This window comes from Oncorhynchus masou, chromosome 22 (genome assembly GCF_036934945.1).
Source record: "Oncorhynchus masou masou isolate Uvic2021 chromosome 22, UVic_Omas_1.1, whole genome shotgun sequence".
In the NCBI taxonomy this organism is placed as follows: Eukaryota; Metazoa; Chordata; class Actinopteri; order Salmoniformes; family Salmonidae; genus Oncorhynchus; species Oncorhynchus masou.
In genome coordinates this window covers 182,025-207,914 of record NC_088233.1, presented here as the reverse complement: position 1 = coordinate 207,914, position 25,890 = coordinate 182,025, and the positions used below count along the sequence as shown (strand labels likewise).

Below are 25,890 nucleotides of genomic sequence, written 5' to 3'. Positions count from 1 at the left end.
AGCTATAGTACATCTGACGGTTATGCATTCAAGCTACAGTACATCTGACGGTTATGCATTCAAGCTATAGTACATCTGGCGGTTATGTATTCAAGCTATAGTACGTCTGACGGTTATGTATTCAGGCTATAGTACGTCTGACGGTTATGTATTCAAGCTATAGTACATCTGACGGTCATGTATTCAAGATATAGTACTTCTGACGGTTATGTATTCAGGCTATAGTACAATACATCTGACGGTTATGTATTCAAGCTATAGTACAATACATCTGACGGTTATGTATTCAAGCTATAGTACATCTGACGGTTATGTATTCAGGCTATAGTACAAGACATCTGACGGTTATGTATTCAAGCTATAGTACATCTGACGGTTATGTATTCAAGATATAGTACATCTGACGGATATGCATTCAAGCTATAGTACATCTGATGGTTATGTTTTCAAGCTATAGTACTTCTGACGGTTATGTATTCAGGCTATAGTACAATACATCTGACGGTTATGTATTCAAGCTATAGTACATCTGACGGTTATGTATTCAAGCTATAGTACATCTGACGGTTATGTATTCAAGCTATAGTACATATGAGGGTTATGTATTCAAGCTATAGTACATATGAGGGTTATGTATTCAAGCTATAGTACATCTGACGGTTATGTATTCAAGCTATAGTACATCTGACGGTTAGGTATTCAAGCTAAAGGACATCTGACGGTTATGTATTCAAGCTGTAGTACATCTGACGGTTATGTATTCAGGCTATAGTACATCTGACGGTTATGTATTCAAGCTATAGTACATCTGACGGTTATGTATTCAAGCTGTAGTACATCTGACGGTTAGGTATTCAAGCTAAAGGACATCTGACGGTTATGTATTCAAGCTAAAGGACATCTGACGGTTATGTATTCAGGCTATAGTACAATACATCTGACGGTTCTGTATTCAAGCTATAGTAAATCTGACGATTATGTATTCAAGCTATAGTACATCTGACGGTTAGGTATTCAAGCTAAAGGACATCTGACGGTTATGTATTCAGGCTATAGTACAATACATCTGACGGTTCTGTATTCAAGCTATAGTAAATCTGACGGTTACGTATTCAAGCTAAAGTACATATGACGGTTATGTAGTCAAGCTATGGTACTTCTGACGGTTATGTATTCAGGCTATAGTATAATACATCTGACGGTTATGTATTCAAGCTATAGTAAATCTGACGGTTATGTATTCAGGCTATAGTACATCTGACGGTTATTTATTCAAGCTATAGTACATCTGAAGGTTAGGCATTCAAGCTAAAGGACATCTGACGGTTATGTATTCAGGCTATAGTACAATACATCTGACGGTTATGTATTCAAGCTATAGTAAATCTGACGGTTATGTATTCAAGCTATAGTACATCTGACGGTTATGCATTCAAGCTATAGTACATCTGACGGTTATGCATTCAAGCTATAGTACATCTGACGGTTATGTATTCAAGCTATAGTACATCTGACGGTTATGTTTTCAAGCTATAGTACATCTGACGGTTATGTTTTCAAGCTATAGTACATCTGACGGTCATGTATTCAAGATATAGTACTTCTGACAGTTATGTATTCAGGCTATAGTACAATACATCAACGGTTATGTATTCAAGCTATAGTACAATACATCTGACGGTTATGTATTCAAGCTATAGTACATCTGACGGTTATGTATTCAAGCTATAGTACATCTGACGGTTATGCATTCAAGCTATAGTACATCTGACGGTTATGCATTCAAGCTATAGTACATCTGACGGTTATGTATTCAAGCTATAGTACATCTGACGGTTATGCATTCAAGCTACAGTACATCTGACGGTTATGTATTCAAGCTATAGTACATCTGACGGTTATGTATTCAAGCTATAGTACATCTGACGGTTATGTATTCAGGCTATAGTACAATACATCTGACGGTCATGTATTCAAGCTATAGTACATCTGACAGTTATGTATTCAAGCTATAGTACATCTGACGGTTATGTAGTCAATGTGCCGCTTTATTATATGGACATACACCGAGAATACTCCCCCCCCTTCCTGCCCTCAGAACAGCCTCAATGTGTCGGGGGATGGACTCAGCAAGGTGTCAAAAGCGTTCAAAAGGGATGCAGGCCCATGCTGACTCCAATGCTTCTCACAGTTGTTCTCAAGTTGGCTGGGTGTTCTTTTAGGTGGTGGACCATTCTTAAAATGAATACACATGGGAAACTGTTGAGCATGAAAAACCCAGCAAATCAAGTTCTGAGATACTCAAACCGGTGCGCCTGGCACTACCATACCCCGTTCAAAGGCACCTACTACCATACCCTGTTCAAAGGCACCTACTACCATACCCTGTTCAAAGATACCTACTACCATACCCTGTTCAAAGGCACCTACTACCATACCCTGTTCAAAGACACCTACTACCATACCCTGTTCAAAGGCACCTACTACCATACCCCGTTCAAAGGCACCTACTACCATACCCTGTTCAAAGGCACCTGCTACCATACCCCGTTCAAAGGCACCTACTATTGTACCCCGTTCAAAGGCACTGAAATGTCTTGTCTTGCCCATTCACCCTCTGAATGGCACAAATACACAATCCATGTCTCAATTGTCTCAAACCTTAAAAATCCTTCTTTAACCCGTCTCCTCCCCTTCATCAACACTGATAGAAGTGGATTTAACAGGTGACATCAATAAGGGATCATGGCTTTCACCTGGTCAGTCTGTCATGGAAAGAGCAGGGCTCTTAAGTGCTAGCACACACACACGTACTGTACATTCTGATAATGTGGTATGGTGGTACAATACATTTAGTATTGTAGATATGTAGAGGTGTAATATTGTTACATGATGTACTGTTTTATATTTTGTGTTATGTGTAAAGAAAGTGCCTCAATGTGTTTGGACCACAGGAAGAGTAGCTGCTGCATGGGCATGAACTAATGGTGATCCTTAATAAATATCAATACAAATGTTTCGTATAGTCAGTGTGTATTGACCCATTGGAAGTTAGACCATACAAAGTAGATATACTGTAATGGACAACCCTCTTCACATCTCTCGACAAAACAAACGGAACAGTAGCAACAATTATGTCCTCACAGCATCAAGAGATATACTACTTTTTGATATATATACACACTTTCTTGACTATTCAAAAAATGTCAACAGTTAATCAAGTTTGTATAGCCTTAACATCAACCTACCAGCAGGTGAAGTCTACCTCGTCCCCTCCCAGATGGACGTAAGAGTCAGGAAACACTGAGGTGACCTCTTTAAACAGGCGGGTCATGAACTGGTAGCTGGAGGAGTTGGCTGGGTTCACTGGTCCAAACGTCCCAGAGGGAACTGTGCCCTTATAGCAGGGGGTCAGAAGACCGGGCTGTCCTGAGGAGAGAGAGGTCAGGGGTTATGGGTGGGGAGAGAGGGGTCAGGGGGTTATGGGTGGGGAGAGAGGGGTCAGGGGGTTATGGGTGGGGAGAGAGGGGTCAGGGGGTTATGGGTGGGGAGAGAGGGGGTCAGGAGACCGGGCTGTCCTGGGGAGAGATGGGTCAAGGGGTTATGGGTAGGGAGAGAGGGGTCAGGGGGTTATGGGTGGGGAGAGAGGGGTCAGGGGGTTATGGGTGGGGAGAGAGGGTCAGGGGGTTATGGGTGGGGAGAGAGGGGTCAGGGGGTTATGGGTGGGGAGAGAGGGGTCAGGAGACCGGGCTGTCCTGAGGAGAGAGGGGTCAGGGGTTATGGGTGGGGAGAGAGGGGGTCAGGAGACCGGGCTGTCCTGAGGAGAGAGGGGTCAGGGGGTTATGGGTGGGGAGAGAGGGGTCAGGGGGTTATGGGTGGGGAGAGAGGGGTCAGGAGACCGGGCTGTCCTGAGGAGAGAGGAGTCAGGGGGTTATGGGTGGGGAGAGATGGGTCAGGAGACCGGGCTGTCCTGAGGAGAGAGGGGTCAGGGGGTTATGGGTGGGGAGAGAGGGGTCAGGAGACCGGGCTGTCCTGAGGAGAGAGGGGTCAGGGGGTTATGGGTGGGGAGAGATGGGTCAGGAGACCGGGCTGTCCTGAGGAGAGAGGGGTCAGGGGGTTATGGTTAGTTAGAACAAGTGGTGGAAAAAGTACCCAGTTATCATACTTGAGTAAAAGATAACGTCATTAGAAAATGACTCAAGTAACAGTGAAAGTCACCCAGTAAAATACTAGAGTAAAAGTCTAAAAGTATTTGGTTGTAAATTGTTGGATTCTGGGTTAAACTTGGAACATTGCTATCCTAGAGACATGACATATCAGATGTAAGACTATAGTATCTGAGGGGTGATAGAGACTGGTTTTTACATCAGAAGTTAATGGTTATCTGTTGAAGCCAGGTGGCTTTGGAATGTGTTGGGTGGATGGGAGGAAGTCACATGATTGCTATAGGGGATAAGGATGGATATCTGTGGATTAGACAAATGAGGGGTTGAGGTCAGGTCAGATCCCCTTAAGGGAGGCATTATGGTTTATTACCTACCCTATTACTTCGTCATCCTGTCAAATCATAATAGATGTAAGGATTGGAGAGAAGGAGGGCCTAAATTGGAGTATATATATTTGTGGTGGAAACATGTTTTGTTTAATGCAGCTGTATAGATCCTCTGGGCAAAATAAACTTGGCTAAGCTTTCATAGTGTCCTGTGAGTGTTTTACTCTGAGGATTAGATCCTAACAACATATACTTATGTATCAAAAGTAAATGTAATTGCTAAAATATACTTTTAGTTTAAAAAAATATATATATAATTATCCCAGCTCCCGTCCCCGCAGGAGGCCGTCATTGTAAATAAGAATTTGTTCTTAACTGACTTGCCTAGTCAAAAAAATAAAAGGTTAAATCAAAAGTACAAATCATTTCAAATTCCTTGTATTAAGCAAACAAGATGGCTCCATATTATAGTTTTTTACAGAAAGCCAAGGGCACAGTCCAACACTCCAAAAGAAGCAAGTGTGTTTAGTGAGTCCTCCAGATCAGAGGCAGTAGGGATGACCAGGGATGTTCTCTGTTTAGTGAGTCCATCAGATCAGAGGCTAGTAGGGATGACCAGGGATGTTCTCTGTTTAGTGAATCCTCCAGATCAGAGGCAGTAGGGATGACCAGGGATGTTCTCTGTTTAGTGAGTCCATCAGATCAGAGGCTAGTAGGGATGACCAGGGATGTTCTCTGTTTAGTGAGTCCTCCAGATCAGAGGCAGTAGGGATGACCAGGGATGTTCTCTGTTTAGTGAGTCCTCCAGATCAGAGGCAGTAGGGATGACCAGGGATGTTCTCTGTTTAGTGAGTCCTCCAGATCAGAGGCAGTAGGGATGACCAGGGATGTTCTCTGTTTAGTGAGTCCTCCAGATCAGAGGCAGTAGGATGACCAGGGATGTTCTCTGTTTAGTGAGTCCATCAGATCAGAGGCAGTAGGATGACCAGGGATGTTCTCTGTTTAGGATGTTCTCTGTTTAGTGAGTCCTCCAGATCAGAGGCAGTAGGATGACCAGGGATGTTCTCTGTTTAGTGAGTCCATCAGATCAGAGGCAGTCGGGACGACCAGGGATGTTCTCTGTTTAGTGAGTCCATCAGATCAGAGACAGTAGGGATGACCAGGGATGTTCTCTGTTTAGTGAGTCCATCAGATCAGAGGCAGTAGGGATGACCAGGGATGTTCTCTGTTTAGTGAGTCCTCCAGATCAGAGGCAGTCGGGATGACCAGGGATGTTCTCTGTTTAGTGAGTCCTCCGGATCAGAGGCAGTAGGGATGACCAGGGATGTTCTCTGTTTAGTGAGTCCATCAGATCAGAGGCAGTAGGGATGACCAGGGATGTTCTCTGTTTAGTGAGTCCATCAGATCAGAGGCAGTCGGGATGACCAGGGATGTTCTCTGTTTAGTGAGTCCTCCAGATCAGAGGCAGTCGGGATGACCAGGGATGTTCTCTGTTTAGTGAGTCCATCAGATCAGAGGCAGTCGGGATGACCAGGGATGTTCTCTGTTTAGTGAGTCCTCCAGATCAGAGGTAGTAGGGATGACCAGGGATGTTCTCTGTTTAGTGAGTCCACCAGATCAGAGGCAGTAGGGATGACCAGGGATGTTCTCTGTTTAGTGAGTCCACCAGATCAGAGGCAGTAGGGATGACCAGGGATGTTCTCTGTTTAGTGAGTCCACCAGATCAGAGGCAGTAGGGATGACCAGGGATGTTCTCTGTTTAGTGAGTCCACCAGATCAGAGGCAGTAGGGACGACCAGGGATGTTCTCTGTTTAGTGAGTCCACCAGATCAGAGGCAGTAGGGATGACCAGGGATGTTCTCTGTTTAGTGAGTCCTCCAGATCAGAGGCAGTCGGGATGACCAGGGATGTTCTCTGTTTAGTGAGTCCACCAGATCAGAGGCAGTAGGGATGACCAGGGATGTTCTCTTGATAAGTGTGTGAATTGGACCATTTTCCTGTCCTGTTAAGCATCCAGAATGTAACGAGTACTTTTGGGTGTCAGGGAAAATGTATGGAGTAACAAGTCAATTATATTCTTTAGGAATGTAGTGGAGTAAAAGTTGTCAAAAATAGAAATAGTAAAGTAAAGTACAGATACTTTAAAGTACTAAAGAACTTTACACCACTGGTTAGAACTACTGTAGCAGCTGGAGGAGTTGGCTGGGTTCACTGGTCCAAACGTCCCAGAGGGAACTGTGCCCTTATAGCAGGGGGTCAGGAGACCGGGCTGTCCTGAGGAGAGAGAGGTCAGGGGGTTATGGGTAGGGAGAGAGGGGTCAGGGGGTTATGGGTGGGGGAGAGGGGTCAGGGGGTTATGGGTGGGGAGAGAGGGGTCAGGGGGTTATGGGTGGGGAGAGAGGGGTCAGGGGGTTATGGGTGGGGAGAGAGGGGTCAGGAGACCGGGCTGTCCTGAGGAGAGAGGGGTCAGGGGGTTATGGGTGGGGAGAGAGGGGTCAGGAGACCGGGCTGTCCTGAGGAGAGAGGGGTCAGGGGGTTATGGGTGGGGAGAGAGGGGTCAGGGGGTTATGGGTGGGGAGAGAGGGGTCAGGGGGTTATGGGTGGGGAGAGAGGGGTCAGGGGGGCTGTCCTGAGGGTTATGGGTGGGGAGAGAGGGGTCAGGGGGTTATGGGTGGGGAGAGAGGGGTCAGGGGTTATGGGTGGGGAGAGAGGGGTCAGGGGGTTATGGGTGGGGAGAGAGGGGTCAGGGGGTTATGGGTGGGGAGAGAGGGGTCAGGGGGTTATGGGTGGGGAGAGAGGGGTCAGGGGGTTATGGGTGGGGAGAGAGGGGTCAGGAGACCGGGCTGTCCTGAGGAGAGAGGGGTCAGGAGACCGGGCTGTCCTGAGGAGAGAGGGGTCAGGAGACCGGGCTGTCCTGGAGAGAGAGGGGTCAGGAGACCGGGCTGTCCTGGAGAGAGAGGGGTCAGGAGACCGGGCTGTCCTGGGGAGAGAGGGGTCAGGAGAGGTAGCAATTCAATCTAGGTAGCAATTCATAGTCCATCGGTAAATAGCCCACCCAATTTACCTACCTCATCCCCATACTGTTTTTATTTATTTACTTTTCTGTTCTTTTGCACACCAGTATCTCTACCTGTACATGACCATCTGATCATTTAGCACTCCAGTGTTAATCTGCAAAATTGTAATTATTTGCCTACCTCCTCATGCCTTTTGCACACAATGTATATAGACCCTTTTTTTCTACTGTGTTATTGACTTGTTTATTGTTTACTCCATGTGTAACTGTGTTGCTGTATGTGTCGAACTGCTTTGCTTTATCTTGGCCAGCTCACAGTTGTAAATGAGAACTTGTTCTCAACTAGCCTACCTGGTTAAATAAAGGTGAAATAAATAAACAAAAAATTAAAAAAGAAGCAGAGTCCATGACTGTGTGTGTGTGTGTGTGTGTGTGTGCGTGCATGTGTGTGTTACCTTTGCCCATGACTGTGTGTGTGCGTGTGTGTGTGTTACCTTTGCCCATGACTGTGTGTGTGTGCGTGTGTGTGTTACCTTTGCCCATGACTGTGTGTGTTACCTTTGCCCATGACAGTGTGTGTGTGTGTGTACCTTTGCCCATGACTGAAGGTGTGTGTGTGTGTGTGTGTGTGTGTGTGTTACCTTTGCCCCATGATTGTGTGTGTGTGTGTGTTACCTTTGCCCATGACTGTCTGTGTGTGTGTGTGTGTTACCTTTGCCCCATGACTGAGGGTGTGTGTGTGTGTGTGTGTTACCTTTGCCCCATGACTGAGGATGTGTGTGTTGCCTTTTCCCCATGACTGAGGGTGTGTGTGTGTTACCTTTACCACATGACTGTGTGTGTGAGTTACCTTTGCCCCATGACTGAGGGTGTGTGTGTGTGTTACCTTTGCCCAATGACTGTTTGTGTGTGTTACCTTTGCCCCATGACTGAGGGTGTGTGTGTGTGTTACCTTTGCCCCATGACTGTTTGTGTGTGTTACCTTTGCCCCATGACTGAGGGTGTGTGTGTGTGTGACCTTTGCCCCATGACTGTTTGTGTGTGTTACCTTTGCCCTATGACTGAGGGTGTGTTTGTGTGTGTGTTTACCTTTGCCCCATGACTGAGGGTGTGTGTGTGACCTTTGCCCCATGACTGTTTGTGTGTGTTACCTTTGCCCTATGACTGAGGGTGTGTGTGTGTGTGTGCTACCTTTGCCCCATGACTGTGGGTGTGTGTGTTACCTTTGCCCCATGACTGGGTGTGTCCCGGGGAGTCAAATTCAGCCAGGACCCTGATGCCTCTGAGTCTGGCGTGGGCGATAACCCTCTTCACATCTATCTGGGTGTACACATGGGTCGACGGATGGAACGCCCCCTAGGACAAACAGAGCCGAGCAGAATATCAGCCAAGCACAACATCAGATAACAATAGAATATTGAAGGCAGGTAGCCTAGCAGTAATAGAATATTGTTGAGGGCGGCAGGTAGCCTAGCGGTAGGAGGCAGGTAGCCTAGCGGGAAGATTTTTTTTGTATAAAATTTGTACAAAATTTTCTTTTTGTATAAAATGTTGTTTTTTTTTGCAGAAATACCTTCTCGAACATGTAAACTTTAATGTGCCTTAATAATGGTTTATGCTATCTGTAAATACGAATAAAATTATAAATTACGAGCTTAGTTGGTTAAGCCACAGAAAAAGTCAACAACCTTCCCACTAGCCATGATTAGCTGAGACAATGAGTGGGCTGAACATTTTTTTTATTTTTTATTTTACCTTTATTTTACTAGGCAAGTCAGTTAAGAACAAATTCTTATTTTTAATGACTGCCTAGGAACAGTGGGTTAACTGCCTGTTCAGGGGCAGAACGACAGATTTGTACCTTGTCAGCTCGGGGGTTTGAACTTGCAACCTTCCAGTTACTAGTCAAACGCTCTAACCACGCGTCTACCCTGCCACACCAAGTGATGAGTTTGGATTGGTGTAACTGAGTCAGGTATGTCGGCCTCCTTGCTCGCAAACGCTATTTCAGTTCTGCCCACACATTTTCTATAGGATTTAAAGGTCAGGGCTTTGTGATGGCCACTCCAATACCTTGACTTTCTGGTCCTTAAGCCATTTTGCCACAACTTTGGAAGCATGCTTGGGGTCATTTTCCATTTGGAAGACCCATTTGCGATCAAGCATTAACTTCCTGACTGATGTCTTGAGATGTTGCTTCAATATATCCACATCATTTTCCTGCCATCTACTATCCTCCTGACCCAGGTCCATCTACTATCCTTCTGACCCTATGTAGCCAGGTCCCATCTACTATCCTCCTGACCCAGGTCCATCTACTATCCTCCTGACCCTATGTAGCCAGGTCCCATCTACTATCCTTCTGACCCTATGTAGCCTGGTCCCATCTACTATCCTTCTGACCCTATGTAGCCAGGTCCCATCTAATATCCTTCTGATCCAGGTCCCATCTACTATCCTTCTGACCCAGATCCATCGACTCTCCTTCTGACCCAGGTCGATCTACTCTCCTTCTGACCCAGGTCCATCTACTCTCCTTCTGACCCAGGTCCATCTACTCTCCTTCTGACCCAGGTCCATCTACTCTCCTTCTGACCCAGGTCCATCTACTCTCCTTCTGACCCAGGTCCATCTACTCTCCTTCTGACCCAGGTCCATCTACTCTCCTTCTGACCCTGTTGCCAGGTCCCATCTACTATCCTTCTGACCCTATGTAGCCAGGTCCCATCTACTATCCTTCTGACCCTATGTAGCCAGGTCCCATCTACTATCCTTCTGACCCTCTGTAGCCAGGTCCATCTACTCTCCTTCTGACCCTATGTAGCCAGGTCCCATCTACTATCCAGGTCCCATCTACTATCCTCCTGACCCTATGTAGCCAGCTCCCATCTACTATCCTTCTGACCCTATGTAGCCAGGTCCCATCTACTATCCTTCTGACCCTATGTAGCCAGGTCCCATCTACTATCCTTCTGACCCTATGTAGCCAGGTCCATCTACTATCCTTCTGACCCTATGTAGCCAGGTCCCATCTACTATCCTTCTGACCCTATGTAGCCAGGTCCCATCTACTATCCTTCTGACCCTATGCAGCCAGGTCCCATCTACTATCCTCCTGACCCTGGTCCATCTACTATCCTCCTGACCCTATGTAGCCAGGTCCATCTACTCTCCTTCTGACCCTATGTAGCCAGGTCCCATCTACTATCCTCCTGACCCTGGTCCATCTACTATCCTCCTGACCCTATGTAGCCAGGTCCCATCTACTATCCTCCTGACCCTATGTAGCCAGGTCCCATCTACTGTCCTTCTGACCCTATGTAGCCAGGTCCCATCTGCTATCCTTCTGACCCTATGTAGCCAGGTCCCATCTACTATCCTTCTGACCCTATTTAGCCAGGTCCATCTACTATCCTCCTGACCCTATGTAGCCAGGTCCCATCTACTATCCTCCTGACCCTATGTAGCCAGGTCCCATCTACTATCCTCCTGACCCTATGTAGCCAGGTCCCATCTGCTATCCTTCTGACCCAATGTAGCCAGGTCCCATCTACTGTCCTTCTGACCCTATGTAGCCAGGTCCATCTACTATCCTTCTGACCCTATGTAGCCAGGTCCCATCTACTATCCTTCTGACCCAGGTCCATCTACTATCCTCCTGACCCTATGTAGCCAGGTCCCATCTACTGTCCTTCTGACCCTATGTAGCCAGGTCCATCTACTATCCTCCTGACCCTATGTAGCCAGGTCCATCTACTATCCTCCTGACCCTATGTAGCCAGGTCCATCTACTATCCTTCTGACCCAGGTCCCATCTACTATCCTCCTGACCCTATGTAGCCAGGTCCATCTACTATCCTCCTGACCCTATGTAGCCAGGTCCATCTACTATCCTCCTGACCCTATGTAGCCAGGTCCCATCTGCTATCCTTCTGACCCTATGTAGCCAGGTCCCATCTACTATCCTTCTGACCCTATGTAGCCAGGTCCATCTACTATCCTCCTGACCCTATGTAGCCAGGTCCCATCTACTATCCTTCTGACCCTCTGTAGCCAGGTCCATCTACTCTCCTTCTGACCCTATGTAGCCAGGTCCCATCTACTATCCAGGTCCCATCTACTATCCTCCTGACCCTATGTAGCCAGCTCCCATCTACTATCCTTCTGACCCTATGTAGCCAGGTCCCATCTACTATCCTTCTGACCCTATGTAGCCAGGTCCCATCTACTATCCTTCTGACCCTATGTAGCCAGGTCCATCTACTATCCTTCTGACCCTATGTAGCCAGGTCCCATCTACTATCCTTCTGACCCTATGTAGCCAGGTCCCATCTACTATCCTTCTGACCCTATGCAGCCAGGTCCCATCTACTATCCTCCTGACCCTGGTCCATCTACTATCCTCCTGACCCTATGTAGCCAGGTCCATCTACTCTCCTTCTGACCCTATGTAGCCAGGTCCCATCTACTATCCTCCTGACCCTGGTCCATCTACTATCCTCCTGACCCTATGTAGCCAGGTCCCATCTACTATCCTCCTGACCCTATGTAGCCAGGTCCCATCTACTGTCCTTCTGACCCTATGTAGCCTGGTCCCATCTGCTATCCTTCTGACCCTATGTAGCCAGGTCCCATCTACTATCCTTCTGACCCTATTTAGCCAGGTCCATCTACTATCCTCCTGACCCTATGTAGCCAGGTCCCATCTACTATCCTCCTGACCCTATGTAGCCAGGTCCCATCTGCTATCCTTCTGACCCAATGTAGCCAGGTCCCATCTACTCTCCTTCTGACCCAGGTCCATCTACTATCCTCCTGACCCTATGTAGCCAGGTCCCATCTACTGTCCTTCTGACCCTATGTAGCCAGGTCCATCTACTATCCTCCTGACCCTATGTAGCCAGGTCCATCTACTATCCTCCTGACCCTATGTAGCCAGGTCCATCTACTATCCTTCTGACCCTATGTAGCCAGGTCCCATCTACTATCCTCCTGACCCTATGTAGCCAGGTCCATCTACTATCCTTCTGACCCAGGTCCCATCTACTATCCTCCTGACCCTATGTAGCCAGGTCCATCTACTATCCTCCTGACCCTATGTAGCCAGGTCCATCTACTATCCTCCTGACCCTATGTAGCCAGGTCCCATCTGCTATCCTTCTGACCCTATGTAGCCAGGTCCCATCTACTATCCTTCTGACCCTATGTAGCCAGGTCCATCTACTATCCTCCTGACCCTATGTAGCCAGGTCCATCTACTATCCTCCTGACCCAGGTCCATCTACTATCCTCCTGACCCTATGTAGCCAGGTCCCATCTACTATCCTCCTGACCCTATGTAGCCAGGTCCCATCTACTATCCTTCTGACCCAGGTCCATCTACTATCCTCCTGACCCTATGTAGCCAGGTCCCATCTACTCTCCTTCTGACCCTATGTAGCCAGGTCCCATCTACTATCCTTCTGACCCTATGTAGCCAGGTCCCATCTACTATCCTTCTGACCCAGGTCCATCTACTATCCTCCTGACCCTATGTAGCCAGGTCCCATCTACTCTCCTTCTGACCCTATGTAGCCAGGTCCCATCTACTATCCTTCTGACCCTATGTAGCCAGGTCCATCTACTATCCTTCTGACCCTATGTAGCCAGGTCCCATCTACTATCCTTCTGACCCTATGTAGCCAGGTCCCATCTACTATCCTTCTGACCCTATGTAGCCAGGTCCCATCCACTATCCTTCTGACCCTATGTAGCCAGGTCCCATCCTCTATCCTTCTGACCCTATGTAGCCATGTCCCATCTACTATCCTCCTGACCCTATGTAGCCAGGTCCCATCTACTATCCTTCTGACCCTATGTAGCCAGGTCCCATCCTCTATCCTTCTGACCCTATGTAGCAGGTCCATCTACTATCCTTCTGACCCTATGTAGCCAGGTCCCATCTACTATCCTTCTGACCCTATGTAGCCAGGTCCCATCTACTATCCTCCTGACCCTCCTCACAACTGCAGTGGCCAAACCCAGAACACGTTTGTGCTCTGGTACTGTACCTGGTGGACCATGCACAAGCTCCACCACAGTCTGGACCTTCACTTCCTGATCACAGGCCACACCAAGTGTGCCCCCTACTGGTGCTTCGGCCTCATCGAGCAGCGCTTCAGAAAGACCAGAGTGAACACTTTGTCTGAGATTGCTGGTGTTGTGAAGAACAGCACTGTGACAGGGGTCAACAGCCCACAGCTGATTGGACTGGAGGATGTTACGGTGCTGGTGGAAAGCTATGGCAGGCAACAACACCTGATGAAGCAGGACCAGCACTTCAGGTGAATCTAATTTTCCTTGCATTGTATGAGGTCATTCTTCTTATCCTTGTTATGCAAGGTTGTAATATCTTCTCAATTATTTTGTTATTTCCTGTTTTACAGCTTCGATGCTCTGGAGCCTAGTGTTGTTGTCACCAGGGAGCGTTCAGCCTCTATTCAAATGACTCTCTGCTAACACACACGCCATGCGTTGCTGCTACTATCTATTTATTTTTTTATCTTGCTGCTCAGCCACTTTAACCCTGATTGTATTGTTGGAATTGGCTAAACTTTGAACATTGAGATAGGAAATGAAAGAGACTGGGTTTTATGCCTCTGTAGGAGGACAGATAGCTGTGGAATGTGTTGGGGGACGGGAGTAGAGCACCGTGTTGATACAGGGGAGACGGACATCTGTAGATTAGGTGAAGGAGGGGTTGAGGTCAGGAGGTGAGGACAGGTCACCTGAAGGGAGTAATAAGGGTTTGGGATCTTGTTACTCTTTTCCTGTTAAATCATAAGAAGGATTGGAGAGAAGGAGAAGTGTCTTAAGTGGGATATACATATCTGGATGAGACAAATGTTGTCTGAATTACAGAACCTTTGGGCAGAATTAAACTTGGTTAAAGCTTCTCTAGTGGTTATTTACTCTAGTGGTTATTTATTGAGAGGCACACGCAGGTAAGGTAAAGCACCCTTGGACAAAGAGCCAATCACAACATCAGCTGAACAAAACCTATCTGTTTCTGTTCACCTGCCAAATCCTTATAGAATTGTGAAACAGAACTGGGACCAGGTTTACAGTTCAGCTGCAGAACATCTTTTCAGCAACTCTATCAGAACCACCTGTGTCTATCCAGTTTCCTCAAGTGGAAGGGGAAACTACAGTGGCGGCAGGTAGCCTAGTGGTTAGAGCCAAGGGCCAGAAAGCGAAAGGGTTCCTGGTACTTCATAGCACAAAAACACCAACTCGACCAATGGCATAAATCAATTGTCAACTCCAGACACTACCCCACACATGTAGTCTCAGACCTTATCTCCCCCAAGGCCAAAGGAGGGAGTGACTGGCGCACAGACATTGTGGAATCCAGTAATTGGTTCCCCATTAATCACACCCTCCCTTCACGTGGTTTAAGAATGATATTCTGCATAGCACCAGGAACATGTGAAAGACAAGCCTGACCTCTCCCCTCTCTGGGCCCCAGGTGACTGAGTCCCAGCTGAGGGAAGAAGTGCAACGGCCAACACCAGAGTCCAAAGGGACACATTCTAATAAGTATCTCACATCAGCATATTATGCAGATAGGAATTATCTATGTTACCCAACTAATTATGATTCTTCCACTTTCCAAGTGAAATAAAACATTAAAAAAGAGAACCTGAGAGCTTAACACTCTACATTTTCCTTCAACACTTTACTTAAGTCCTGCAGTTATACAGCTTTATTACTGGTTATAAGCATGTTTATAATGTGCCTTTATAGTGTATTATAACATCATAAGGCATTATTAATGCTTTACCATATCCCAGGCCAGAGAGCTCCAGTCCTCTCACCTTGCTGGTTTAACATGTCATAAGCCTTTATGTTTTATAACAGCATCATAAGGCATTATAAATGTTCAGCTCCATTACAGGTCCTCTCCTCTCACCTTGCTGCTGAGGTCAGGGAAGGTGCTACTCTGGTAGGGGAAGGAGGGGTCGTCCACGATGTGCCAGTGGAAAACATTGAACTTGTTGTAGGACATCGCATCCTAGTAAACAAGGATAAGGATCTGAAGTGAGTATCATTTATATATACCCTGTCCGAGTCAGATTAAGCCTCGTCCAGGACTAAAAATCAGTCTCAATGGAAATCCACCATTCAAAGTGCTTTGTAGTCGAGGAGAAGGCGTAACGTGAGCTGACAACTGGACCTCAATGTTAGAACTCAAATGTATATACAGAACCAGTCAAAAGTTTGGACACACCTACTCATTCAAGGGTTTTTCTTTATTTGTACTATTTTTCACATTGTAGAATAATATTGAAGACGTCAAAACTATAAAAGAACAACACATATGGAATTATGTAGTAACCAAAAAAAAAGTGATAAACAAATCAAAATAGATTTTAGATTCTTCAAAGTAGCCACCCTTTGCCATGAGAGCTTTCAACAATCTTGGTATTCTCACAACCAGCTTCACTTGGAATGCTTTTCCAACAGTTTGGAAGGAGTTCTCACATATGCTGAGCACTTGTTGGCTGCTTTTCCTTCACTCTGCGGTCCAACTCATCCCAAACCATCTCAATTGGGTTGAGGTCAGGTGATTGTGGAGGCCAGGTCATCTGATACAGCACTACATCACTCTCCTTCTTGGTCAAATAGCCATTACACAGCCTGGAGGTGTGTTGGGTCAGTGTCCTGTTGAAAAACAGATTATAGTTCCACTAATCGCAAACCAGATGGGATGGTGTATCGCTGCAGAATGCTGTGGTAGCCATGCTCATTAAGTGTGTCTTGAATTCTAAATAAATCACAGACAGTGTCACCAGCAAAGCATCATCACACCTCCTCCTCCATGCTTCACGGTGGGAACCACACATGCGGCTACTCTTCGTCTCACAAAGACAAGGCAGTTGGAACCAAAAATCTCATCAGACCAAAAGGACAGAATTCCACCAGTCTAATGTTCATTGCTCGTGTTTCTTGGCCCAAGCAAGTCTTCTTCTTATTGGTGTCCTTTAGTAGTGGTTTCTTTGCAGCAATTTGACCATGAAGGCCTGATTCACAGTCTTCTCTGAACAGTTGATGTTAAGATGTGTCTGTTACTTGAACTCTGTGAAGCATTTATTTGGGCTGCAATTTCTGAGGCTGGAAACTCTAATGAACTTATCCTCTGCAGCAGAGGTAACTCTGGGGCTTCCATTGCTTGGCGGTCCTCATGAGAGCCAGTTTCATCATAGCGCTTGATGGTTTTTGCCTCTGCACTTAAAGAAACTTTAAAAGTTCTTGAAATGTTCTGTAATGACTGACCTTCATGTCTGAAAGTAATGATGGACTGTCGTTTCTCTTTGCTTATTTGAGCTGTTCATGCCATAATATGGACTTGGCCTCTTACCAAATAGGGCTGTTTTTTATTTTATTTTACTAGGTAAGCTAGTTGAGAACAAGTTCTCATTTACAACTGCGACCTGGCCAAGATAAAGCAAAGCAGTGCGACAAAAACAACACAGAGTTACACAAGGAATAAACAAACATAGTCAATAACACAATAGAAAAAAAAAGTCAATATACAGTGTGTGCAAATGGCGTGGGTCTGGCGATGAATATGTAGCGAGGGCCAGCCGACTAGAGCAACTCTACCTTGTCACAACACAACTGATTGGCTCAAACTCATTAAGGAAAGAAATTCCACAAATTAACTTTTAACAAGGCACACCTGTCAATTGAAATGCATTCCATGTCACTACCTCATGAAGCTGGTTGAGACAAATGCTAAGAGTGTGCAAAGCTGTCATCAAGGCAAAGGGTGGCTACTTTGAGGAATCTACAATTTATTTTGATTTTTTTAACACTTTTTTGGTTACTACATGATTCCATATATGTTATTTCATAGGTTTGATGTCTTCACTATTATTCTACAATGTAGAAAATAGTACAAATAACGAAAAACCCTGAAAGGAGTAGATGTGTCCAAACTTTTGACTGATACTGTATGTGTAAATATATATCTTTACCAGGGTCTTCAGAATAGCGTGTAAAGGCAGGTAGTGACGTGACGTATCCAATAATATCCCTCGGAACTGGAAGCGGGGAAAGTCTTCTATCTCAGTCTCATTCACAAAATACTGAAATAAATCAGATTGATAGAGAACAGAAATGATCAGATCAAGTTTGATCCATTTTTGCAAATCATATTGTTGGCAGCATGTTGACTGTTCAGTTCTCTCTCACTCACACACACACACCTTTTGGTGAGTAAAAATGTAAAAATCAGATTGAAAACCGTATAACCCCTAACCTAAACACCAAAATCCCTAACCCTAAACCTAATTATAAACCTAATTCCAACCCTAATAACCTTTTTAAAAGTGAAGAACGACCACAATGTCTTCACTAGTGAGTTTTTTTCCCTACTTGTGAGGAATTCTGGTATTCAGTAGTACAAGTACACACACAGTAGGCTACCAGGGCGGCAGGTAGCCTAGTGGTTAGTGTGGAGGGGCGGCAGGTAGCCTAGTGGTTAGTGTGGAGGGCCTAGTGGTTAGAGTGGAGGGGCGGCAGGTAGCCTAGTGGTTAGTGTGGAGGGGCGGCAGGTAGCCTAGTGGTTAGTGTGGAGGGGCGGCAGGTAGCCTAGTGGTTAGTGTGGAGGGGCGGCAGGTAGCCTAGTGGTTAGTGTGGAGGGGCGGCAGGTAGCCTAGTGGTTAGTGTGGAGGGGCGGCAGGTAGCCTAGCCTAGTGGTTAGGTTAGTGCCTGGGTTAGGGGAGGCGGCAGGCCTAGGGTTAGCCCTAGTGGTTAGTGTGGAGGGGCGGCAGGTAGCCTAGCCTGTGGTTAGTGTGGAGGGGCGGCAGGTAGCCTGTGGTTAGAGTGGAGGGTGGAGGGGCGGCAGGTAGCCTAGTGGTTAGCCAGGTAGCCTAGTGGTTAGTGTGGAGGGGCGGCAGGTAGCCTAGTGGTTAGTGTGGAGGGGAGGCAGGTAGCCTAGTGGTTAGTGCGTTGGACGTAACAGAAAGTTTGCAGATTGAATCCCCGAGCTGACAAGGTAAAAATCTGTCGTTCTGCCCCTGAACAAGGTAGTTAGCCCAATGTTCCTAGACCGTCATTGGAAATAAGAATTTGTTCTTAACTGACTTGCCCAGTTAAATAAAAGGTAAAATAAAATAAAACACAATGTTGACTGTTCAGTTATGACTTACCTCCCCAAAGTCATCTTGGTAGACCAGCTGACTGAATGACTCCAAACCTGTTATTTACCAGAGGACATGTGGTTACATCATCAACGGACATCTTTGATTGTATTGATCACTGATTTGTATCGTATTGATCACTTGTGTTTCTACCTCTGAGTGCGCCCCATACCGTCTCAGCCCTCAGTGCTGCCTGGCCAGAACACACACTCAGCTTGTCTATAGCACAAGAAAGAAAGATTCAAATCAGCCTTGTGTATTCAGAGGTGTAAAGTAACTAATTACAAACACTCACGTTACTGTAATTTAGTAACTTTTCAGAGTACTCGTATTTTTCAAAGTCAGTCATTTTTAATACTACTGGAATAAAATCGAATTAAAGTAGAAATACTTCTACTGAAGTAGGATATTTCAGTACTCTTTCTGAACAATGTGAGTGAGAGGGACTTTGAGTGAGGGGGTGAGTGAATGAACTTAGTTCCTACATTCATTTCAGTGAAAAAGGGAGTTTGAGTGAGTGGGTGAGTCAAGGGGTGGGTGAGCCAAGTGGTGGGTGAGTGAACTTCATTCATTTCCTCTCTTCCTTTTCAATGTGATGATTAACGACGTTCAGGTTCAGACATGCCAATTCACTAATTATCAAGATAAAGTTTTTTTTATTTTAAAGAACGTGTCAAACTCATTCCACAGAGCGCTGAGTGTCTGTGGGTTTTCGCTCCACCCTTGATACTTTGGTACTTGATTGATTAATTATGGTCACTAATTAGTAAGGAACTCACCACACCTGGTTGTCTAGGTTCTAAAAAACAAAAACCCGCAAACACTCCGCCCTCCATGGAATGAGTTTGCCACCCCTGTTTTAAAGGGTAGGACATGTTGGTTCCACTTTTCTGGGCTCCGTTATTTACTGAACAAATAAGGAATACTCAAAATGTGCACTTATAAATCAGAACTATCTTAATCAAAATACAGCTGTAGACAGAAGTTAAAGATCAAACATCAGACATACAACTGATGTCTCTCCTGAGTTCTGCCCCGAACAAAAGAAAGACATGATCTTATATACCCGAGGTCACACCTTACGGTGCGATCTCATATGTCAAACCCTGCATGTGCAGCTCAAAGAACAAGTTATTGTTAACACAAGGTTTCTGAGAACCTGTCTCAGTGGCATGCAAATCTGCCCTTGTTTCAGAGAAAAACAGACACTGTCTCTCTATCACCCTCAGTCCCTTTTCTCAGACGAGAGGCTGCGCGTTCTGGCAGAGAGCTAGACACAGACGCGGGGCTGCGCGTTCTGGCAGAGAGCAAGACACAGACGCGGGGCTGCGCGTTCTGGCAGAGAGCTAGACACAGACGCGGGGCTGCGCGTTCTGGCAAAGAGCTAGACAGACAAGAGGCTGCGCGTTCTGGCAGAGAGCTAGACACAGACGCGGGGCTGCGCGTTCTGGCAGAGAGCTAGACACAGACGCGGGGCTGCGCGTTCTGGCAGAGAGCAAGACACAGACACGGGGCTGCGCGTTCTGGCAGAGAGCTAGACACAGACGCGGGGCTGCGCGTTCTGGCAGAGAGCTGGACACAGACGGGGGCTGCGCGTTCTGGCAGAGAGCTAGACACAGACGCGGGGCTGCGCGTTCTGGCAGAGAGCTAGACACAGACGCGGGGCTGCGCGTTCTGGCAGAGAGCTAGACACAGACGAGAGGCTGCGCGTTCTGGCAGAGAGCTAGACACAGACGAGAGGCTGCGCGTTCTGGCAGAGAGCTAGACACAGACGAGAGTCTGCGCGTTCTGGCAGAGAGCTAGACACAGACGAGAGGCTGCGCGTTCTGGCAGAGAGCTAGACACAGACGCGGGGCTGCGCGTTCTGGCAGAGAGCTAGACACAGACGCGGGGCTGCGCGTTCTGGCAAAGAGCTAGACAGACAAGAGGCTGCGCGTTCTGGCAGAGAGCTAGACACAGACGCGGGGCTGCGCGTTCTGGCAGAGAGCTAGACACAGACGCGGGGCTGCGCGTTCTGGCAGAGAGCTAGACACAGACGCGGGGCTGCGCGTTCTGGCAGAGAGCAAGACACAGACGCGGGGCTGCGCGTTCTGGCAGAGAGCAAGACACAGACGCGGGGCTGCGCGTTCTGGCAGAGAGCTAGACACAGACGCGGGGCTGCGCGTTCTGGCAAAGAGCTAGACACAGACAGAGGCCTCAATATTCAGCTATACGGTGAGCATAAGTACAATGACATGTAAGCAATTAACATAATCAATGGAGGGGGTCTTCAGAAGACCCCCATAATCAATTTGAATCCTTCAGAAGCATGAGTTCTTACTCACCACAGTAAGTGTGTGTTATTAACTTAGTTGTAATAGCAATCTGGTTACCTATAACTACAAACATTATTTTTGTGAATATTTATTAACTTATATCCGGATATCATCTACACTACCCATAATGCACTATTTCTCAACGTCATATGGAGACACAAGGTGTGTGGGGGTATAGGTACGTCTCTCTCCAGAATACGCTCTGTTTCCCGCTAATTTGTGCACCATCATTGTTTAATTGTGTGAATTGTTTTAACTTTGTTACATAATGTTTATTGTTATACATTTTAGTTGAGCACACATGAGGAACACCTGGCTTGTGTGCAAATGTAGCAATTGGAGGATGTCTGAAATAGTATTTCTGATGGTTTTAACTAATAAAAAGCATGAGCTGGCGCACACGCCCCAACACAGTTGGTGCTGACTAAGGCCAGTAAAAGTGTAGGTTATGAAAATAAATAAGGAGAGTCGGACACTGTATACAAACTATCCATAGCTGTGCCTTCTTCAGGGTGAATGAATGCTTGAACCAGGTTATGTACAGTGCAATGAATGCAACCAATGACAATAGTGAGGGGTGTGTCATAGTTGGATGATGAGAATTAAAAACAATTCATTGCTAAGACAATAGTTTACAGCATGTTGGATATATTAGTAATAACATCAGCAGATTAATTTAAGGTACAATACCAGTCAAAGGTTTTTGAACACCTACTCATTCATGAGTTTCTTTATTTCTACATTGTAGAATAATAGTGAGGACATCAAAACTAATGCTATCTGCTAAATTGTAATTATTTGCTCCTATGGCCTATGTATTGCCTACCTCCTCATGCCTTTTGCACACACTGTATATAGACTTTCTTTTCTCTACTGTGTCATTGACTTGTTTATTGTGTTATTGGCTTGTTTATTGTTTACTCCATGTGTAACTGTGTTGTTGTTTTTGTCGTACTGCTTTGCTTTATCTTGGCCAGGTCGCAGTTGCAAATGAGAACTTGTTCTCAACTGGCCTACCAAGTTAAATAAGTGAAAAAAAATTAAAAAATGAAATAACACAATTTGGTTGAGGTCGGGTGATTGTGGAGGCCAGGTCATCTGATGCAGCCCTCCATCACTCTCCTTCTTGGTCAAATAGCCTTTACACAGCCTGGAGGTATGTTGGGTCATTGTCCTGTTGAAAAACAAATGATAGTCCCACTAAGCCCAAACCAGATGGGACGGCGTATCGCTGCAGAATGCGGTTGTAGCCTTGCTGGTAACGTGTGCCTTGAATTCTAAATAAATGACAGTGTCACCAGCCATGGACCCCCACACCATCTCCTCCATGCTTCAGGGTGTGAACCACACATGGAGGTCATCCGTTAACTTACTCTGTGTCTCACAAAGACACGAAGGTTGATACCTAAACTCTGAAATGTGGACTCAGACAAAAGGACAGAATTCCACCGGTCTAATGTCCATTGCTCTCCATTGCTCGTGTTTCTTGGCCCAAGCAAGTCTCTTCTTCTTATTGGTGTCCTTTAGGTCTGTGAGAGCCGGAATTCTTACTGGTTGGTAGGTGATCAAATACTTACAGTTTGTAGTGTGACTGTTTGAGGTTGTGGACAGGTGTCTTTTATACTGATAACAAGTTCAAACAGGTGCCATTAATACAGGTAACGAGTGGATGACAGAGGAGCCTCTTAAAGAAGAAGTCTGTGAGAGCCAGAAATCTTGCTTGTTTGTAGGTGACAAAATACTTATTTCACACCATAATTTGCAAATAAATTCATTAAAAATCCTACAATGTGATTTTCTGGATTTGTTTTCCTCATTTTGTCTGTCATAGTTGAAGTGTACCTATGATGACAATTACAGGCCTCTCATCTTTTTAAGTAGGAGAACTTGCACAATTGGTGGCTGACTAAATACTTTTTTGCCCCACTGTATGTCATGCATTAAAATGCAAATTAATTTTCTGGATTTTTGTTTTAGATTCCGTCTCTCACAGTTGAAGTGTACCTATGATAAAAATTACAGACCTCTTCATGCTTTGTAAGTAGGAAAACCTGCAAAATCGGCAGTGTATCAAATACTTGTTCTCCCCACTGTATATACTGTATTTTATACCATCTTTATACCATCTTGCCTATGCCACTCGGCCACAGCTCATCCATATGCTTACATGTACATATTCTCATTCACCCCTTTAGATTTGTGTGTATTAGGTAGTTGTTGTGAATTTATTAGATTATTTGTTAAATATTACTGCATTGTCGGAACTAGAAGTACAAGCATTTCGCTACACTCGCATTAACATCTACTAACCATGTGTATGTGACAAATAAAATCTGATTTATGAAAGTACCCTTTAAAAGTAACCACATTACTTTTACTCTGAATACTTTTTACATGAGCTACTTTTTACTTGAGTCTTTTTTTAAACCAGTAATATTACTTCTACTGGAGAAGGATATTTCAGTACTCTTTCACCACTATGTGTATTTACTCAGCAGGGGCTGCACAGTGGAAGTGTCAGGACAGAGTGTGTTTTAGTGTTTCATCACTTACAGCTTTCTGAGGAGTCTGCGTCTGGATAGCCCTCACATTCTGCTCTCTCCACATGGACCACAACGGTGAAAGGGAACCTAAACCATTCATTGTGCTGTCTGGGTCTGGCTGAATCAAACACAAACATATGAACATAAACATCAATGAACATGATGAATTATGTGAAATAGCTCACCTGTACTACTCAAAAATCTAAAATGGTAGTCATAAAATATGTGAAATATGTGAAAACTCTCAAATATAACCAAATAAACTCTGCTTCTAATAAAGGTTAGGTCATTAAGCAGGCATATTCTTAAATTAATTCCTTTTAAATAACAGGTGTTATGCAGTGTTGCTGGGGCTCTGCAGTGTTGCTGGGGCTCTGCAGTGTTCATTGAACTAAAAGTCACATGATGAATAGGTACCAAACCAAAGGTCCCTTTTGTTTTGCTCTACAATGGTTGGCAACATGGTTTTCAAAATCAGAATACTCCCAACAACTGACCGTGACCAATGAACGATGAGGACTGATTCACAGAACTTAAAACTGTTATACATTTATTTAAAATGTTGTTATTACCTGCCCTATAATCCGTGAAGATGAGCGGGAAGTATCTCTCGAAAGCCGAGTCCAGAAGAGAACAACCGGGTTGAGCGGATGATCCACTAGAGTACTGAAAAATAAACTCCCTTGGATTTAGTGTGTATCGGGCCATGGAAGAGCTGATCATCTGAGGCATCGGCCACACCGCATCCACGTAGATTACAGAGAAGGACATGAACAAAACCATGAACCAAAGCCATTGTTTAGAACAACGCCTGGAGTTGGAGATAGTTTTCTCTTCCATTGTATCACGTGAGTCTAGAATGTCAAATTGGTGTTCTTGCGGATGTACAGTGTGCTGTACGGTCCTGGCGTTCAAAGTAGGAAGACTGAACTGGAAGAGAGTCACGTGATACAGGCATACGCTTTCAGACTCAAACAAATCACGTGATCAGGTGTGAATCCCACATTCGGGTTCCGGTCCAAACGCAAAGTAAACAGTCCTAAAACCCCCAACACTTAAATTACGTTTTTACCTCGTCAGATCCAAGTCTACTTTAAAATGTTCCTTGCCCAAGAAAGGGAGAATGATGATCTGACGAAATGGTGGAAATGTTGAAGTTGAGCTTAAAAACAGCCATACTAAAAACTATGAATGTGTAACAGTATAATTTTAAGCCGTCCCCTCGCCCATACCCGGGCGCGAACCAGGGACCTTCTGCACACATCAACAACAGTCACCCACGAAACATCGTTACCCAAAGCCGCGGCTTTTGTGGAGCGATGGGTAACGATGCTTCGTGGGTGTCAGTTGTTCAAAGCCATACTGTTGGTCCAAAGCCATACTGTTACAACTGTACCTAGCAAGCTAACGTAGCCTAGCTAGCGCTCCTGTCAGGTAACGTTACCCATCTCTGGCTCGCTAGTTGTATAGTTTGCTCATGTATTCCATTTCAGAATATACCCAAAACATATATTTAGCTATGACGCTCGCTACGTTTTATAGCACCTCACTACGAGACGAAGCCAATTTGAGGGTCATTCCCACTTGCCAACACTAAAATAAATTTTTTATTTTAATTGTTTCACTTCATTGTATTGCATATGTCAGTTGAATTGCGTATGATGTATTGAAAAATAATAATAATAGAATTAGCAATCTGTTTCAATGAATGATGGACCTGAGTTTGCCTTTTTCCTCAGAATTGAATTGTATCCAAATCTTTTTACTATCATTCTTTATTTCACGTATCTTTATTTCATAGTGTAATTTCATATTTTTATTAAGTTTAGTCACATGATTTCTCAATTTGCAATAAGTTTGCCAATCGGTTATGCATCCAGACTTATTTGCCATTCCTTTTGCATCATTCCCCTCAACACTAACCACGCTGCCATGTTACACAAGCATTTCGCTACACTCGCATTAACATCTGCTAACCATGTGTATGTGACAAATAAAATTTGATTTGATACAACTTCTAAATTCCTCATCAATCCACAGGGATTTAACCGTTTTTTGTCATTTTATTAATGTGTAAATGCTTATTAGCAACTGGAATATGCAATTTCATAAATGTGTCAAGTGCAGCATCTGGTTGCTCCTCATTACACACCACAGACCAGCAGCGTCTGGTTGCTCCTCATTACACACCACAGACCAACACATATTCTTTACATTATCAACATATGAATCATTACAAAACTTATTGAATAACCTCTTATACACTATATTAGGCCCAGCCTTTGGAACTTTGGTTTTCCTAGATATGGCTTTTATATTGTGATCATTGCATACTATG

The 25,890-nt window shown here is 45.3% G+C and overlaps 1 protein-coding gene across 3 annotated transcripts; it reads right to left on the bottom strand.

The window, feature by feature from the left end:
- Positions 1 to 3,244: 3,244 nt before the first annotated feature.
- LOC135508867 (beta-hexosaminidase subunit alpha-like) lies at positions 3,245 to 24,477 on the bottom strand. Of its 3 annotated transcripts, none has more exons than XM_064929069.1 (8): positions 24,125 to 24,477; positions 23,563 to 23,670; positions 18,848 to 18,913; positions 18,704 to 18,750; positions 17,528 to 17,638; positions 15,460 to 15,561; positions 8,732 to 8,864; positions 3,245 to 3,429 (listed from the first exon to the last, which is right to left on the bottom strand). In XM_064929069.1, the coding sequence occupies exons 1-8, from the start codon at positions 24,390 to 24,392 to the stop codon at positions 3,245 to 3,247; spliced, it is 1,020 nt and encodes a 339-aa protein (XP_064785141.1). In that variant the 5' UTR covers positions 24,393 to 24,477. The 3 variants fall into 3 exon arrangements, with proteins under 3 accessions (XP_064785141.1, XP_064785143.1, XP_064785142.1); XM_064929071.1 differs by lacking the exon at positions 3,245 to 3,429 and adding an exon at positions 6,627 to 6,766; XM_064929070.1 differs by lacking the exon at positions 3,245 to 3,429 and adding an exon at positions 7,287 to 7,472.
- Positions 24,478 to 25,890: the final 1,413 nt, after the last annotated feature.

Coding starts and splice junctions, on each gene's coding strand:
- LOC135508867 (XM_064929069.1), bottom strand. CDS start 24,392: ATGGAAGAGAAAACTATCTCCAACTCCAGGCGTTGTTCTAAACAATGG. Junction 23,671..24,124: donor CTTCACGGATTATAGGGCAG/GTAATAACAACA, acceptor TGTTTGATTCAG/CCAGACCCAGACAGCACAAT. Junction 18,914..23,562: donor CGCAGACTCCTCAGAAAGCT/GTAAGTGATGAA, acceptor CTTGTGCTATAG/ACAAGCTGAGTGTGTGTTCT.